Source organism: Ictidomys tridecemlineatus, chromosome 11 (genome assembly GCF_052094955.1).
Source record: "Ictidomys tridecemlineatus isolate mIctTri1 chromosome 11, mIctTri1.hap1, whole genome shotgun sequence".
NCBI lineage: Eukaryota > Metazoa > Chordata > Mammalia > Rodentia > Sciuridae > Ictidomys > Ictidomys tridecemlineatus.
This window is the reverse complement of record NC_135487.1, coordinates 74,145,140-74,163,404: the sequence shown is the minus strand read 5'-3', so window position 1 is coordinate 74,163,404 and position 18,265 is coordinate 74,145,140. Positions and strand designations below refer to the sequence as shown.

The 18,265-nt window shown below is 49.1% G+C and overlaps 1 protein-coding gene across 1 annotated transcript; it reads left to right on the top strand.

Moving 5' to 3' along the window:
• Nucleotides 1-8,502: 8,502 nt before the first annotated feature.
• On the top strand, nucleotides 8,503-14,889 carry Barhl2 (BarH like homeobox 2). Its single transcript, XM_005327741.4, has 3 exons — nucleotides 8,503-9,880; nucleotides 11,725-11,950; nucleotides 13,811-14,889. The coding sequence occupies exons 1-3, from the start codon at nucleotides 9,253-9,255 to the stop codon at nucleotides 14,121-14,123; spliced, it is 1,167 nt and encodes a 388-aa protein (XP_005327798.1). The 5' UTR covers nucleotides 8,503-9,252; the 3' UTR covers nucleotides 14,124-14,889.
• The last annotated feature ends 3,376 nt before the right edge of the window (nucleotides 14,890-18,265 follow it).

Below are 18,265 nucleotides of genomic sequence, written 5' to 3'. Positions count from 1 at the left end.
CGATTACCTCTCTGAAGCATGAACTTGAGATAAAAATCACACATCAGAAAATTCGCCGTAATTATTTTGCGATGCTATCAGCACCGATCAATCACGCGCGCGGCCCAGTGCTGGAATGCCTGGCGCAGCCCTAGACGCGCACCCGCGTCCCGCCTGACTGACAGTTTTGGTAATTAAGTGATTGTATAGACCTCTCCGACTGTTCTAACAACCTTGTCAGGGCCTGTCTGTGGACAGAACAAGCTGAAATCAATGTGCTTCCTGCTCTCTGAGCAGTTCTGATCGTGTACTCAGACTGATGGGGAGCGGGAATCTGACTAAAGGAAAACAGCAGCTCTAAACGATCGGATTATGGGGGGAGAAGGCGGAGGATAGAAAGTTTACTTCTTTCGGAAAAGGAAGCGCGGAAGGCTCTACCAGGTCACTAGAGCTTCGCTGACCAGGCCGGCTGGCCGGAGGGGAGAGAAGGCCCAATGCTGTTACTTTCTGGTCCAGGGGCAGGGCTGGTGGTACTTCGCTGGCCCCCGGGGGCTGAGGCCTTCCGGGCTATAGCTGAGTAGCCCGGCCCAGCGGACAGCAGTGTCGCCACAAGCCTCAGCCAGGACTCTGTGGTACAACCATTTTCGCCCGGATTAGAGGCAGTGGCTGGTGGCTCAGTGTAAATGTCACGCAGCAGCTTTTAATAAAGGAATGTTCAGATTGTTAGATTGCACAGTACAATGTGAATCCTGTGCTTCCCCCTTCTCAATCAGGCTTCATCTCCCCCTCCACCATTCGGCACACGCATCACACCTCGGCGCGCGTTACAAATATGTTACATATTCACAGTGATCTCCGCGAGTCGCCCGAGGGAGGGGCATCTCTCAGAGCTTAACATCCACCTCGCCGAGGGCTGCAGGGCGCCGGAGCCCACCGCTGACACCCGGAACAGGAAAAAGACCCAGATGGGACCTGCTCTGCGGGAGCTTCTTTTACACCCCCACCCTCGAATCTCAGAAAGAAATTTCCATTGGGATAACTAAAAGCGCCAAGCTAGGAGGCAGAACCTCCAATTCTTGGCTAAGGGGCTCCAGTTAAGGGTGTTTTAGTTTGTTCACACCGGCACTCCCAACCCTTAAAAACCTAACCAATTGAACACACACACACACACACACATACACACACACACACACACACACACACACACTAGGGGGAAGGGAAGCAAAATCAATCCAAAGAGTTCAAAGCTCCGGGTCGCTGGAGGAGGCCGCAGGGTGCTCGGCGCAAGGCAGTGTGCGCAGCGGAGGGTCCCATCGACCGCGTAGAGACTGCGGATCCCACCCGGTGGACTTCCAGTTTAGACGTGTATGTTTGAGTGGTGCGGGGCGTCACGCCCTAATTCAGCCTGTCGCTAGCCTGTCTCTCCTCCCCTGCCAGCCAGTAGCCGCCCATCCTCAGAGAGAAAAATGTGAGAGTGGGCACATTACGCACCATTAGGGAGATACTACGTTTTTAATGTGGCCTAATTAGTGCCGCTAACCGAGCAAATATTATTATATTGAATAATGATAATATGATGAAAATATTAATGCTTTTGAACTTTGCACGTGGGAGTCGTTTCTTGAGTTCTCCCAGGACGCCGTCCCCAAGCATGCTCAGACCCACCAACAGATGTGGTCGGAAGCACCTCCAGGGAAGGCGAGCCCACAGCCCAGCCCAGGTCATACTAGTGTCATCGTAGGCACATAAAACACACCCTGGGCCATGCCACACATCACCCCTCATGCAAAAGACCCTCTTCCAATAGCATTCTCTTTTTCTCTGTAGGAGGCCGTTAAAAAGCAATTCAGACAGGAGTCCTCTGAGGTCTCTTTTTTCCTGCGTTTCTGCTCTGCACCCCAGGAATGTTGCAGTGGGCGCGCCCGGTGTGTTCCGTCTTAACCAGGGCCCCAGGCAGGTGGAGTTGCAGAAGAAGAACTCACTTAATTAGCATTTAAATTCACAGTCCCCTTTTATTGCCAAATGTTTCTCCCTCAGGAATTTGGTGAAAAACAGACATTAAACAATTAAGGAATGCAGAAGCTCCTCAAAATAAGGATTCAAGATCTCAATTCTCTTGAGTTTGGAGGGCCAGGGATGTGGGGAAGCGCGAATGGGCTGGATGAGAGGTAGGTACTGGCTGGTGAGTGCCAGACGTGTCCCAGAGGATCAGCAAACCCTCTCTCTCTTCCCTCCTCTCACTTCTATCCTTAGGGAGTTCCAGGAGACCAAATCTAGAAGGTTGGCTGTCCTTTCCTTGATGCCTGACGACAGATTAACTCCTCCTTGGTTCTGGGACGCACCTGGACAAGGATTTAGAAGAAGTTTTCAAAAGAGGTGGTGGGTCTGTCCTGGAAAATGGGGATGCAAGATTCCGGCCCGAGAGCGCCCCCTCTTGGGCTGAATTTTCTCCTTCCCTTGCTGGCAGCCCCTAGGTCGTGTTTTGGAGCATTCTGGGAGCTCTTTTTCTGAGGCAAAGTCGGTGTAAGTTGCTGAACGCTTATTCTTCTATGCAATTCTTTACTCCCATGTGGGTGTGTCTGGACTACAAATCGCCACCTTGACATTTACTCAGTTCTGTGGGTCCAGGAGCAGGGGTAAGCGGTTCCTCAAGGGTGAACCTCAGAGTTGCAGAATTCTGTGGATCACCGAGAGGCTTCGAGAGAGCAAGCAGATCATTCCCCTGCCTCCGCTCGCGATATCTGGGAACCCAGCCCCGCCTGCACCAGAGGCAGGAGATGGGGCGGGGAGCTTTCAATTTGTTCCAGTGATGGCTCTAACTTAATAAGGCGATTGATTAGCGCTCAAAGTGCCGTTTTAATTAGCCGCTTGTTAATTAACATCGTAAATGAATTTTCCCTTCTGTGATTGGCATCTTTGCTTAGTGCTCTGAGGCTTTCCTTTTTCCTCCATCGCGGCCTCTCCATTCTCTTTTAACCTCAGGAGTTGATAGAAGAATCGCCTCCTACCCTGAGGTCTTATAGGCTTCGTTTTTTTTTTTTTTAACATGTGACGTGGCTGTGTCACAAGAGGGCTCTTTAATTTCTCTAGGAACAGGACTTCAATGGACATTTATTCAGTTTAGAGTGTGAAATACCATCTCTCTCCATGTTCTCCCTCAGCTCCTCCTCTGTCTCCATATTGTCATCTTCTCTTCCTTCACCCCTGAACTGGAGGAGATATTTTTCTAGGCCTGCTAAGATCATCAAGCTTTCCAAACAATTGAAAATCTAGAAAGAAAAAAGGAAGCTGGAGTGGGAGTAGGGGAGAAGGGATGCAGTCCTGGTTTGAGAAGGGCTGGATCATCTCTTAGGATCAGATCTGAAGACTGTGTAAGCTGTTGTAAAGACAGCTGTTCAGGTTTGTGAAGGTGTGCCTACGTCCTTTCCCTCCAAAGTGTTTCAAGAATATTTTGTCTCTTTTAGCTGCACTCAGGAGAGATTCCCACAACACAAATAGCCTAAAGATTGCAGCCCAGCCCTAGTCAAGGGATTAAAAGTTTGGGCAATGTGTGGACATATTGCACCATTACCTTTAGCTATCATAAAAATCCCTCTGCATTCCACTAATTGGAATATGTCCTTTTCTTTCATGACTAACACACACTCCAAATCCTTTAGGGAACCTCTCTGTTGTCCCAAGAACCACTCCCAAGGTAATCCCACTCTGTTTTCTGAAGTTCCACTGTAGTAGGTTCACATTTGCATCATGGTATTTATAACAATTTCCAAAACACACAGCTTCTTTCAACTCTCTGAAGTTGGATAGTGTCCTATTCCCAAACACCTGACATAGAATGTCCATTCAGTAATGTTTATTGACTGAGTAAATAAGCAAAACGAACAAGAGAAGGAAGGAGTGGAAAAAATATGGCTAATGTGTGAGTGTTGCCCATAGCTAGAAATAACTGCCACCTTTGCCTACTGTGTATGTCAACTCTTGCTTCACATTTTGTAAAGAATTTTTACAAAGAAGACCTTATTTGGTCCTCACAACCATCCTATTCTAGGCAAAGGATAATTTTTTTTTAAAAAACCAGGGACTCAACCACTAAGCTACATCCCCAGTCCCTTTTGAAACATAATTGAGACAAGGTTTTTATAAGCTGCTTAGGGCCTCACTGAATTTCTGAGGCTGGCTTTGAACTTGCAATCCTCCTGTCTCAGCCTCCAAAGTGGCTGGGATTACCAAGCCCTGCAACTCTCCTTTTTTTATAGACAAAGAACTTGGTTGTCAGTCAGGTTAAGTATCTCACCCAAGAATACTAGAAAGTGGCAAAATGGGATGAAAACCCTCTCTTCCAGCACTCTTACCTCCACATCTGCTTGGCTTTCCTGTTTACTCCTACACATCACACATCTAATTTCCATAGTCCAGCTTCCATAGATCCCTTCTAAGCTGTTTGTCTCTAAAGTTTTGAAAGTGAAAACTTTTGCAAACTTTATCAAGACATTGGAACTGCGTTTCAAAACTTTTAGTCCCTCCTGAACAATGATTGATTATACATACTATCATTTTAACTTGTTTTAAGTTATTTTATTTTATTTATTTTTAAAATTTCATTTTACCTTTCTCCCAGTCTCCACAGGCTAGGTTTGGGTCTACTAAAGGAAGAAACTCAATTTCAGTATTTTCATGTCTTTCTCGTTCACACATTTTCTAAGTAAACATGCTTCAAGTCCTTAAGCAGTTGGAATTACATGAAGAGAATGCAAAAAGAAAAGAATCCTTTCGAGATTTCTGAAACTTTGAAATGACAGTAGGTCATACAATCTTCAGGGAGTTAGCCTTTGAGGGTGGACAGCTTATCTGTGTATCCTGCATCTTTTATAGAAAGAAACAATAACCGGCTCCCTCGGTCCGGGATTCTTGTCGCCGCCCAGTGGAGGGAAGCGCCTTTGCACCTCATTAGGGTCAGCTGGCACTGTAGTCCTGTGGACCCTGAGAAACGTTCAAATGAAATGTTAAAAGAAACCCCAGCTTCAAGTTCATCACAATTTTTTTTGGTAAAGTTAAGCTAATATTTTAGAAAACTGATGCTTCAGTTTAAAAGACTCCCAAATCTAGGTAGTGAAAGTGGTGGATGTGTTAAGGTACAAAACTTAAGATATGTCCAAGTATTTAAATTATTCTCTGTGGTGAGAAGGAAGTATCACTGGTACTGATATGTCTCCAGAGCCAGCAAGGAAATGTTTGTCCTCTATCATTCACAGTTGGAATATAACTGTTTTCTAGGCATTGATTCCAAAAGCTTCCCAGAATTAAAGAATTTTTTTCATCCTTCTTAAGAAGAAAAGGTGGACCTGGAAGTGGGTGACTCTCTTAAAATTCACGTCAGTTTAAGGACTCTACTTATTGTTGTCTTTCATACAGTGAGAAAATTTGAGATTAAATTCAGTTAATGCATAACTATTCACGTGGAAAATTGACTAATCTGCGCCCTGATTTATAGAAAATGTAGTTTTAAATGTCCACACTATATATATGCTCGGGGGTCGGGGAATGGCAAAAGAGGACTGTCTGGAGGAAAAAAAAAAAAAGAACGGAGAAGTTAAACAAGATCTTATCTGAAAAATTTGTTTTTCATGAAGTGTGTGTGGTTTGGTCTTTGAGTCCCTCTTCTGATTGTTTAGGCCCATTATTAACATTTCCTCTCTGGCAGGGACCCAAATATAAGGGCGTCGATAAAAGTCAAGGTCGTATTTTCCCTTCACCATTGTTGCTCCCGAAAGTTAATCTTTCAACACCCAACCAAAGAAATTGTCTATGATATTAACCTTTTTTTTTTTTAAAGAAAAGATGACCTGAAACATTCACAAGGTGGGGGTCTACTGGGTCCCTGGATGCATAAAACACGCATTCCCTCCCCCAACGCTTCGCCCCTTCCTCTTTTCCTTTCCTTTCCGATTTCTTTTTTTTTTTTTCGTAGGGTCATATTTCGTCGTCTCCCCTGCCAATGTTGTGAATTATTCCAGGCAAAAAACGCTGTCGAACCGCCCAACACAAGCTGTGCGATCAGCCTTTTGAGCTCTTGAGTCATTTTAGGCGTCGGAACAAAACAAAAACAGGCTTAAATGAATTATTTATCAAGGTCGAGAATAATTGATTTGTGCAGTGCCGTCAGTTCTGGATTTTAAATTTGTTTTTCTCTCCCTTCCCACTTCCCACCCTGAATACGCAGCGAGGGGAGTACGAGTTGGAGACCCAAGGGCGAGGAGGAAACGCACCTCAATTGGGAAGTTGGTGGGTGATGTCAGAATGGGAAGAACCCTAATCGATAATTGAAGAGGAAAGAAAGTGGAGCATTCGTTGGCAGTCTCGGGCAGCTCCATCGCCCTGCCCGCTCTTCCCACGTTGGTCATCAGGGCCAGAGGCGACGGGCGTGAACCCCGCGAGGGTGTGCTGCGCCGGGGCCTAAAGTTGGGGGTGGGGTCTCGGCCTCGGATATCCATATGGCCTTTGTACGTTCCCCGCCGGTGGTCGTGTAACCCACGGCCAGAAGGAAGGCCAAGGCCTGGGCCCGAAAGCTCCGGGGAGGGTGTGTCTGGCCTCACGCAGTTCCCGCGTCAAAGACGAACAGATCCAACCCAGCTCCGGCTGTGATCCAGGCTCTCTGCAGCCTCTCAGTCTAGGCTGGCCTGACCCCACCCAGCGGGGCCCAGCCACACGTTCTTCCAGCGTGCTCCGCACCCCTCGGGCCAGCGTTGACCTTTGCCTGGAGCACCTCCTACGTCCCCCGCCTCGTCTCACCCACCCTGGCTCCACGGCCAAATTCCCCTCGCTTTCTGAGAAAAGGGAGAGAGCAGCCCGGATTGTACATCTCTTCGCCTCGGTCCCTCCAATCCCCGCTGTTCTCCTCAGAGAGAGCACGATGGAAGATGGTATGAAGGTGATCCGAAACAGCTCAACCTACCCTCGAGATAGCTCGGGCTTTTTTCGGGGTCAAACACCTCGATTGTCCCAGTAAAGCGCAGGGAGGATGAGTCTGCCACGCACCCCTTCCAGATCTGGGGTTCACACAGCAGTTCCAATCCAAGGGCAAGATCTTGTCCCAGGAGGTCATTTGCCTCCCCGTCTCAATAGAGACACCTTCTCCCCGTCTCAATAGAAAAGAAAAAAAAAAAAAAAAAAAAGCCAAAGCGACCTACAAAACCGCAACTACACCCCAGATTCGGCCCTTGGAGACTTTAAAGGCCATTTTGTAACCTCATTCTGCACCTAGTCACGGAAGCTATGCCAACCACGCAGATTCATGGGGTTCTTAAAATGGTAATTTGGAGTAAAATGTAACTCAAAGAACTTTGAATCATTCATTAGCACCTTATAATTACTCCGCTAATTAGGTTGACACGGCACTTAATCAGGAGTAATACGCCGTCTTGTCACTGGCACTTCCCATTACTCTGACATTCAACAAGAGACAGGTTGGAGACGTCCTAAAGAAAATAATGCAAGTTGATACCCTCCGACGAGGCGTCACAGTCATGCTCCGGGTCCCAAGTGGATCCATAGTGACTGTTTCCTTTCCAAAGGATAGGCCGGTCAGAAGGGGGAGGGAACAGACGTACCGGTATGTGGCGTGGCCGGGACACAGGTTTTGGACTCGTCACCCCTGTTCCTGTGCCCCACGCCGCACTGAACCGTGGCTGCCTATCCGCTAGTGAACGCCTCGGGCACCATTTCCCCCGGTTTGGGAGAAAGTGTTTGATCAGGCATTCTTTCAGCACCAGCTCTGATTGGAGCCAAGGCTGGGCCTGGGTTTCGAGTCCTGGGCTCCATCCACCCGGAGAGTGCCTGGTGGATGCAGACCCTTCTCTGTTTCTCTAAGGGATCCGCTACCAGGCTGGGCTAAGCCCGGGCGCACGGGTTCCTTGAGCTAAAAGTCACAGCTGGGAGCTTGCTCACCCACTCAGATCTCTGGTTCCTGGAGTTACCCACTTTCCCGAGAGTCCCCTCAGGGATCTCCTTCTCTGTTCTTAGAGTCTTCAGACTATTTAAGCGTGTATTTGGGAAAGCTGAAAAGACGGCCGCCTGGAGTCTAAAGGTGAGTCGGCCCGGTTCTTTTACTCTTTTCGCCCCAGCCTCTGACTTAAGAAAACGGGCAAATAGTTACCACTTATTATTATTTTTCTCTTTTCTCCCTTTGGTTCCCTTTCTCTAGTCTCCTTCTGTCCTCTTCCCCCTTTTCCCTTTGCCCCTCAATCGTGATTGTGGACACCTGGGCCACTGGACTTTGTGTTCGGCTCAGGGCTGCAGGCAAAGGGATCTGCGGGTCCTCAAAAGAGCAGCGGGGTCCAAGCGGCGCTCACTGACGGGTTTGCGAGCGGTGTGCCCATTGGTTCCTGGTACGTTGGCGTCGCTCGCTTGCGCGGGAGCGGCCAATGGGGGCGCGGGGCCGGGCGCGCGGCCTCGGCGGCGGGGGCGCGGGCCTGGCGCGGCGCGGAGAGCGGCGGCAGTGGCCGTGACGTCACGGGAGGGGGTCGGCGCCGCCCGTGAGCCGCCGGATTACAAGCGAACGCGCCCGGCAGCGTCCGGAGTCGCCCGGCACCGCGTCTCTGCCGTCTTCTTCTCCTGAGCCTGCTCCTTCTCTTCTTCTTCCTCCTCCTCCGGTTGCCGCGGGCACTGCGGCTGTGCCTGCACCACAACTTTCCAAGAAAGTTCTGAAACTCGGCTCCGAGGGGGCCTGGTCGTGCGCAACAGCCACCTAGGGAGCTGCGGGGGAGGTCCGAGGGCGTGCAGCCGCCCCGGTTTCGCGATCGCTGCACCTGCCAAGTCCGCCGCCGCCGCCGCTGCCGCCCGGTGCCAGGCTGTGGGCAGACCCAGGCGGCAGCGGCAGCGGCGGTGGCGGCGGCTTAGGGGTCGCTTCTTTCCTCCTGCGCCTTCGCCTAGGTCTCCTGCGCCGCCCCCGCCGCCCCACGTGCGCGGTGGTCCCCCCGAGCGCAAGTTCCTGGCTTTCCCTATTTTTCTTTTTTGGTAACCTCCCAGTCTTTCTTTCTCTCTATCCCTACCTTTTGCGTCAGGGGGAAAAAAGTTGTGTCGAAAGTGTCCACCGATTACCACCTTCCCACTGTCCTTCCTTTACCCCCGCCCCACTTTCTTCTTCTCCTCCTTTTTTTTTCCCTCCCCCGAGCGCGGCGGCAACATTGTTTAGTGTTTATTTTCTTTTACGATCAATAGCTTTTTCTTGGTCCGGGCGGTTACTCAACGGCGGAACGGCGTGGACCTCATGTAGAAATGACAACAATGGAAGGGGCCAGCGGGTCGAGTTTTGGAATAGACACGATTTTGTCCAGTGCCAGTTCTGGCAGTCCCGGCATGATGAATGGAGATTTCCGCCCGCTCGGCGAGGCGAGGACCGCGGATTTTAGGAGTCAGGCTACCCCGTCTCCCTGTTCGGAGATTGATACCGTAGGAACGGCACCTTCTTCTCCTATCTCGGTCACCATGGAGGCCCCGGAGCCGCATCTCGTAGCAGACGGGCCCCAGCATCACCACCATCTCCATCACAGCCAACAGCCGCCGCCGCCGCCAGCCCCGGCCCCGACGCAAAGTTTGCAGCCTTCGCCCCAACAGCAACCGCCGCCGCCGCAGCAGCAACAACAGCCAGCAGCCCAGCAGCTGGGCTCGGCCGCCTCGGCCCCCAGGACTTCCACCTCTTCTTTTTTAATTAAGGACATCTTGGGCGACAGTAAACCTCTGGCGGCGTGTGCACCCTACAGCACTAGTGTCTCCTCTCCCCACCACACCCCGAAGCAGGAGAGCAATGCAGCGCACGAGAGCTTTAGGCCAAAGCTCGAGCAGGAGGACAGCAAAACCAAACTCGACAAGCGAGAAGATTCCCAGAGCGACATCAAATGCCACGGTGAGTCGCGCCGCCCCAGCTGCCGTCTGCTTCTTCTCCTGGTTCCCTTCTTCCCTTCAGCTTCCAGCGAATCTCCAATGGGGAATTATTCCGGGAGATTGTTGGGCGATTGGGCGATGGTCAAAGAATGCAAACTGGAGAGAGGCCTGGGCGAGCGATTAAGAGACGCTACCGAAGTTGTGTTTATTGTTACATTTTTACCTCTTAACCTTTACCGCCATCCAGTTTCTTTCTTCGTTTTACTTAATTTTAATGTATTGGGAGAGGGCCGCGACGAGGAGGTCTGACGGGAAATACTTTTCCTTGACAAAAGGGACCATCTTGAGTTTTTTTTTTTTCTTTTCTTTTCTGGTTGAGACCTTGGGAATGGGAGTGGGGGGTGAGATGGGAGACACAAACTATTTAGCTAGCGTGGAGTCTAGGGGTGTGATCACAACCTGATGTTTATTCTTTAATGCAAATGATTCCCCCACACCCCCCCGCATATTTTCTAAACACCATCACAGGAATTATCAGATTCGAGGAAGGAAAAATTTCCGTTTTGATTAACAGGACAATTTGGGATTAATACAAGGAAGCCAGTAAAGATTCATAATCATTTTTTAAAACACCCTTTTTGCCCAGTGGTCCCAATAGAATTCTGTATCCTCAGTAAAATTTTTGGCCCCTTACAAGTAATAGGGAGGTAGTATTTTTTTTAAAAGAATTTATGAAATTGAATTTGTCCATTTTTGTAAAATCAGATGACAATGGAAATTGTCTTTCAACTCCCTTTCTCCATTTTCTCCTCGGACAATGTCATAAGAAGGTGTTCTGATCTTTACATGGTAAGAGTTTTAACATACCAGGGGAGTACTTTTTTACCTTACTGATAAGTTATTTATTATTATTAATCTTTGGTTCTCTGGCAAAGATAAGTGCTGACTGGAAGATAGGATATTGGCTTCTCATTTTACTATTATAGTATTAGCATAATAGTGCCCTAAACAGATGTACAGTCTGGTCTGGCGATTTTTCGTGCACCAACCTCCCCAGTGGGTCAATTAGAGAGATTATTGTTCTTCCTGCAGGGAAGATCAAGGAGCGCTGCACAAACGGGTACAAACAGAGAGGGATTGACATATCGATTTCCCAGCATTTCAGTAAAAAACCAAAGTTGACAAATAGAATCCGGAAATCTCTGCACTGTCACCTGGATGGGCTCAATGATTTTGAGTTCAGCTCCGTGTCGGGCAACAATTTTTTCCAAAGCTTTCAAAGACCCAGTACAGGCAGCTGCAGAAAGCTTGATTCCAACATTTCCCAGGTGCATCTGAAAAAGAAAAATATGTGCCTGTAACTCCCAGTAAACAGAAAAAAAGTTAAACAAGCAAGCAAAAAGTGTCCTCTTCTAAAAAAAAAAAATCCACATAAAAGACTCTTTGGAAAGAACTAAATTAGAAAAGTGGTCCTGGTGAAAACAATTAAAAAAATGGACAGGGTCCTCCCCTACCCCATCAAGGAAAACAGAAACAAAAAGTCTTTTATTGAGAATTATTTTTTAAACTCTTAACTTCCAATCAGAAGATTTTTTTTTAGAAGAAGAGGGGTTCTTTTAGAAGAACCCCTTTAAAAGAACCCTTTTAGGATATCTCTCCACAGGGCCCAAGAGTCCCCAGCCAGAAAACAATCCTCTTCCGATACCCTGGCTCAGACCCAAGTATATGTGTGTGAGGGTAGTGGCAGAGTGTAGTCCCCTGAGACCAGTGGTTGTCTTGGGAATGTGAAAGTGTGTGCCAGGAGGATACTCCACCCTTTCCTATTTCAAGCTAACTTACATGGCTGTGTCTGGGTTTCTATTGTAGGAACAAAGGAGGAAGGAGACCGAGAGATTACAAGTAGCCGTGAGAGTCCCCCTGTGAGAGCCAAGAAGCCTCGAAAAGCCAGGACAGCTTTCTCTGACCACCAGCTTAATCAATTGGAGCGTAGCTTTGAGCGGCAGAAGTACCTGAGTGTTCAGGACCGCATGGATCTGGCAGCTGCACTCAACCTTACTGACACCCAAGTCAAGACTTGGTATCAGAACCGAAGGTAAGGCAGGCTCTTTGAGGAGCAGAGATGTCTGCCCAGGTCATAAACATTGCACCAGTCTTCTTCCTTCCTGCCCTCTGGAGACTAGGGACTGAGAGTCAGAGAGCCTACTGTGGGTGAGAAGGTGTTTTCAGACTAGGGGTAGGGATTAGCCAAATCTCCAAGGTGAGAGAGACCTTAAGGCAGCTGGAATTGGGCAATTGTGCACTTCTAAGTATCTTAACAGGTGCTACTTTCCCTTGGAAACCTGAGCTGCTGGAATTCCCCACACTTTATCCCCAAATCAATCAAGCCACACCTTCTCAAATTGAGACATCTGTGCAGCTGACACTCAGGCCCAGAGAGCCTGTATGCCTGGTGCACCCCTTGGGCCTGCCCCAGGCTGGTTCCAAATGTCTGTAGTCGGCAACATGGCCCAGCCATTGTGGTCCCCACAGAGCTGTCCCACCAGTCTTGGCTTAAATGTGAGGTCGTTGGGAGAGCCAGGGTTACAGCCTTAAGCCTTAGTCCTGCATCTCCTCAGAGATCAGGAGAGTCCAGCTGGGTTAGAATTGGGTTCACAGCCCCAGGCTGGAGAATCAGGCAGTTGGCCAGGCGTCTAGACTGGGTGTCTGTCCCCTATACTGGCTTCCTCCACTGTCTCAATAGGGAGAAAGGGTGCCACAGAGCCTGCCCAGCCCTGCTGCATTTTTAGAAAGGAAATTAAGAAAGCAGCTGGCTGTGCTTGCAAGGTCCTGAACTATAGGACTGAACCTGGGCAGTCTGAGACGAAGTTATTCTGTGTTTCCAAGCCTGGCGCTCATCTCCCTTGTCTCTCCCCCTCCTTTTCTCTCGTTTGTGTTCTAATCGTCCATAAGTGCGGTTGGAAATGCCCATCCAGTTGTCATCTTTACCATAATTTTCTGTCTCATTACATACGGATTCAGCCACCCTAATTCTGTCGGAAAACATTAGTGTCATTTGTAGCCAATTTAAAATGGGCGACATGTTTATTAATTTGGTTGGAGCTGCTGGGTATGGACAGCCCACCAGCCTTAGGTTCCTTCATAAGGCATTTGAGCCAAGGGCCTGCTCCTGTCTTCTTCCTAAAGGGGGGTGTAGATGGGGGAGGGAGGAGACCAAGAAAAACTGATCACAGGTTTTAATTGTTACTTGCCCCAGAGGAGGAATTGTCTTGAAATGCATCTCCCCACCCCAAAGGCCAGGAGGTAATGTCCTCCTGGGAGAGCCCTCTCTCAAATTCCGATTTGAAACCTTGTCTCCTTCCTTGCCCTAAATCCCCTACTCACTGTAAGGATCTGTCGGCTGATAAGAGAATTGTCTCCACAGCCCTGGGGAAAGACAGGAGCTGGGATCTGAGGCCCAGGAGAGACTCTGTCCCTTTGTTTACAGTTTTGGTTATTTCTTTCTCCGTGGGGAGGGGGAGAGGCTGAGAGCAGACACTTTGGAATTATTGGGGGAGCACTTTGAAAGAGAATTAAGGGAGGAGGGGGAAGAGTGTGGAAAGAGGTGGTCTCCTTTGGTCTTCAGGAAAGTTTCAGGAAGTAGCCACAGTATGAGGGGGACAAGTAGAGCAAAGGGACAAGAAAAGGCAGCGGAAGCTTATAGGATTTCATCTTCCAGTGTCTCAGACTCTGAGGGTGTAGTTTACAAAATTGGCTTTGGGTTTGAGTCCTCTTGTGAGCTAGGTGGGGGCAGGAGATGCACATTCCCAGTTCCCAGAGCTCTCCGAGTCTCCCTACTGGGTGAGGGAAAAGGAGAAGATGGGAGAGGACCAGGGAATGGGTCGGGCCTCTGTGCCTGGTGCCTGGACCATGTCCACAGCCGCCTCTGGGTGCATGTGCGCCTGCTTTCTTTCAGGACCAAATGGAAGAGGCAGACTGCGGTAGGCCTGGAGCTGCTGGCAGAGGCAGGGAACTACTCAGCGCTGCAGAGGATGTTTCCTTCACCTTATTTCTATCACCCAAGTCTGCTGGGCAGCATGGACAGTACGACAGCCGCGGCAGCTGCAGCTGCCATGTACAGCAGCATGTACCGGACTCCTCCAGCACCCCATCCCCAGCTGCAGCGGCCCCTGGTACCCCGAGTGCTCATTCATGGCCTGGGACCCGGGGGACAACCAGCCCTCAATCCCTTGTCCAACCCCATCCCAGGCACCCCACATCCCCGGTGAAGAAGGAGGGAAGGCTCTACAATCCCTCCCAATCCCCGACCTGACCTGGACAGCTGCCCCACCTCTTCCCGCATCAGACCTCCGTTGCAGCGGACACTGGGAGGCAGAGGAGTAAGAGAGGAAGATACTCACCTATGGGCCAGGGTCCCCAAAGAGGAGCCAGCTTTCTGCTCTCCATCCCAACCCCCCAGAGGCAGGGCTGGAAAGCTCCCCCACAGCAGTGTGACTGGTGAAAACGCTGACCCCACACAAAGTGCAACCAGTAAGTGAAAACATCAACAAAAACAAAACCTCAAGTTCTTTTTAAAAAAACGACTTTAGGGACAAGCAGGAGGGAGGGAGGGGGGAGGGCTAAAAAGGGAAGAAAGAAGGGCATGGAGAGGAACTGTAGGGGCAGAGAGAATTGTAGGTGGACAGACAGCCTCAAATATCCAGGCAGAGGGTGTTGCCATGGACATTCATCTGCCCCAGAGAAAAGAGGAGGGTGACTGAGAATTTTGCACTGATTTCTCATGACCTTTTTTCTTTTGGAAAAGTGGCATGCTCCATAATATGAAAAAAAAATTGTACATTTGAAAGACTGAGTGATAAGTGATATATCATATTTATTATATGTTGTCCAAAAAAGAGTCACTTATATACGTTAGTAAAAACATGATTTTTCTTTTCATGTCTTTTTGATTCAGTAAAATAAATGCTTAGACAAAAAATATAGATTTTTTTGTGATTGAAAATTACAAAAATAAAGTTTATCTTTTTTTAACAAGTGATGAAATCCCAGGGAGCTGATTTTACTAAAGCAGAAAATTATGATGAAATGCGCGACTAGGAAAAAACAAATTCCTTCCCGAATATTGGGAATTTTCAAAATCTGTAAGACCTTGGTGTGGCTGGTGTAAAACCAGTCCCATTTTTTCACGCTGGTCTCTTCCGAGCCATTATTTGCTTTATGTGAGCGCCTTTCTTTTTAGGTGGATGGTTTCAGAGCGGCCGGTGAGGCCACGGGAGAAGTCTGTGCTCGCGGGCTGTTGGAGCTGGCTAAGTAGGCGTCCAACTTCCCCTGCCGCCCCTGCTGCCTGGAGGCCTCTGGTTGACCGCGTGTTGGGACCCCTCTGTCTGCCCTCCCCCTTCTCCTAGGGGTCTTCCTAGGGCGGCGCGGGTCCCAGCGCTGGGCAGCGACGCCGGCAGGGCTGGGCAGCGGGCGGACGCTCCGCCGGCCTCGCAGCTGTTCTGCCGCCCGCGGCTGGGCGCCCGCGCGGTCGGACAGCCTGTGAGCGGGAGGCTTCAGGGCGAGCAATTAGGACACCCCAGGGGACGCGGGGAGGCCCAGCTAACAAACCCTCGTCACGGCTTTGATCCTTGCCTTCTCAGTCCCCGGCGGCGGGCGTCCAGCCCCCATCTCCACGAGGATCCCCTTGTCCTAGCGAGTTCTCTGTGTTTCGATGCCTGGAGCGGGAATGCAACGGGGAACTGTGGTTGAGGCAGGCTACCAAAACGTTTTATCCGCGCCCCTGAAACGGCCGGGACCCCAAAAGAGAGATCTTGCCCAGATTGTGGAGGAGACCCACTGCCGGCTTGCGGTGTGTGTGTGTGTGTGTGTGTGTGTGTGTGTGTGTGTGTGTGAAAAATATTCGTAGCACCCCGGCCAGGGCTTGACTTTCGACCGCAGTCTCCCTAAACCAGGCTGATTCCCCACCAAGCCCAGCTTTCAGGAACCGCGTGAAGACAAACTGAAGCGTACAGCTATTGAGCATCTCCCACTCCTCTCCAGCCCTGAGGTCACTTTCTGAGAAGCTGGAAAGTCGGATCCCCTTATCTGAGTATCCTCACATCTGTATCCTCGCTCCTGCCCTAGTGTAGTGACAAAGGGTAAGACAACTAAAACACATCTAGACCTGGCCTCCAACTTTCTCTGATGCTTAAATCTTCTTAGATTTTAAAACATTGTTTTTCTTTTAAACAAGGTGGAATGGTGTGGGAATGTAAATTGAGGAGTGCAGGGAAGGAAGAAGGAAAGAAAAAGGTGAAATCCGAGAGGAAATTGCCTCGGGCACCTTGATTAAACCTTGGGTAATTAGGGAGTGGTTTGCAGATTTCTCTCCAGCTCATCAATTTGCTTTAAAAAACGGTCCTGGTCTTCTTTGATTCTAACAAAAGGGTTTGGCCTATCCCTTCTCATTTTTTCCCTGCTGAGCTGGGACAAACTCAGACAGCTGGGCTTGGCTGGAAACTGGGCACCACTATGTCCAGTGGGGATGCCCAATGCCTGGGTACTCAGCAGACTCTCCTTGTTCCATTTTAGCTGTGCTTGGGTTGGATTTTTAAAATAGAGTTTCATCACTTAGCAATGATTTGCCTAGGCCTAAAAGGGCACTTTCTGAGGCTTCTCGCTGCACTGTGTATGGGTCTGGTCAGCTCTGGATACAAGGAGAACCTGGGAGAGTACAACATTTACACCTGAGAATGACCTCAGGTCCAGGTGGGGGGAAAACACAAAACAAACTTACAAATGAGGCAAGGCTATAACACCTATTTGCTGCCAGAAGCCCACCACTCACTCTGAAGCAGCCTACTGGTGCTTCACTTTCAACACTAAAATTGTACTCTCTAAGTGGTCAGTTCATGGGAAAGCATTGTGCCTCCAGAGAGCAAGGTTTTGCAATTGACTTCATATTCCACCGCTGCTAGTAATTATTCTGCATATATTAGAGTTCCCCCCACCCAATTTACTTCTCCTCAAAGTCATGTTTTCTTACACCTCTTATGTAATGCAGCTGAAAGTGTCAATCCCCCTTTTCTGAATTTGTTTGGGTTACTTGCTGTTCCATGTAAATTGGAAAATTCAATGTGGGGGAGATTGTCCCAGGAAGAAAGATGAGTACTGGATCCCTTCTTTTCATCCATTTCTTAATTTTTTTTCTTTTCCTCTCCCACCCTCAGGCAGTGCTGCAAAGGGTGTCTTAGTAGGTGCCCAGTATTCAAAAGCCCCCAAATTACCGCTTAAAAGTAAAACAAACCTAGTCCATTCCCCCAAGAGGCATCCTTCTGTACTTCTATGCTTGTCCAACAAAGTTGGGGGTTTGGCTAGAAAGTAAGGAGGGCAGCCTCAGGTTTTCCAAGAAGCAGAGCAAGCTAGCATGCCCTTTCTCTTGGGAGATCTAGAGTTAGTTACAGAGGTTCCAGGATGGCTGTCCTTGGGAGCTGCACTTGTTTTCTCTACCTTCAGCTGGTGTCTGAAGGGCACTCCATGGCTGGACTTCTTTTGCATTCTCTTTTGATTAAATTGAAGTCTGGCAAAACAGACTTTCAGGGGCCCTTGTTTCCTATAGGAAAACAAACTTGTTACAGAGATGTTAAAAAAAACCCACAAAGAATTCTTAGATCTGCCTACCCCAATATTAGCTCAGGGACCCCAGCAAACCCAGCACAAATCTGTAGTTGAGTGTGAAGGAAGGAATTGCAAACAGCTGTTCTAGCCCAACCCAGTGGCTTTCAATGAGTTCTGAAGTAGCGATTGCTGCTTGGCTTCATGCCTCCAGCAAATATACCTACCACCCTGTATCAGTTTATTTTTGCTCCACCCCTTAAAATGAAAGCCCACATGATGGCAAATTAGACAGGCGATTTCCTCTGTTGCAAATAAAACCGCTTCCTTACCCTTAGACCAAGTCTTCCCTCCTCCTCCCTCTCTGTCATCTGACTCCTGTCTAGGCAGCCCTTCCCCAGGAGCCTTCTGAATCCCACCTCCCCTCTTTAAACAGGCGGCTTGTGAGTAGTTTGTTTTGCTATATTTTTAACTTTCTAAAAATATTTGGAAAAGCTCTCCCCAGGGCTAGGGAAACTTTAGTTCTTGTTAAGTCACGTGGTTACAAAAATATACTAGAAGAGCCGCTGCTTATTTTCTTGAAAAAGCCAGGCAGGGCTTGAAGTCAACATGCTTGAAAAGAAACTGACTTTTCACCACTAGTGGGCACGGTCAGGGGCAGGGCCAAGCCTCCAAAGGAAATGATGATTCCTCTGTATCTCTGAATCGTTGGTGAGAGAAAGCTGGCTAGCCTGGTGCTCTGGCTGTTGCCTAGAGAGAGGTGTGGCAGATGGGTGGGGGGGGTTCTCCAGGGTTTATTCCATGGACTTTAGAATAG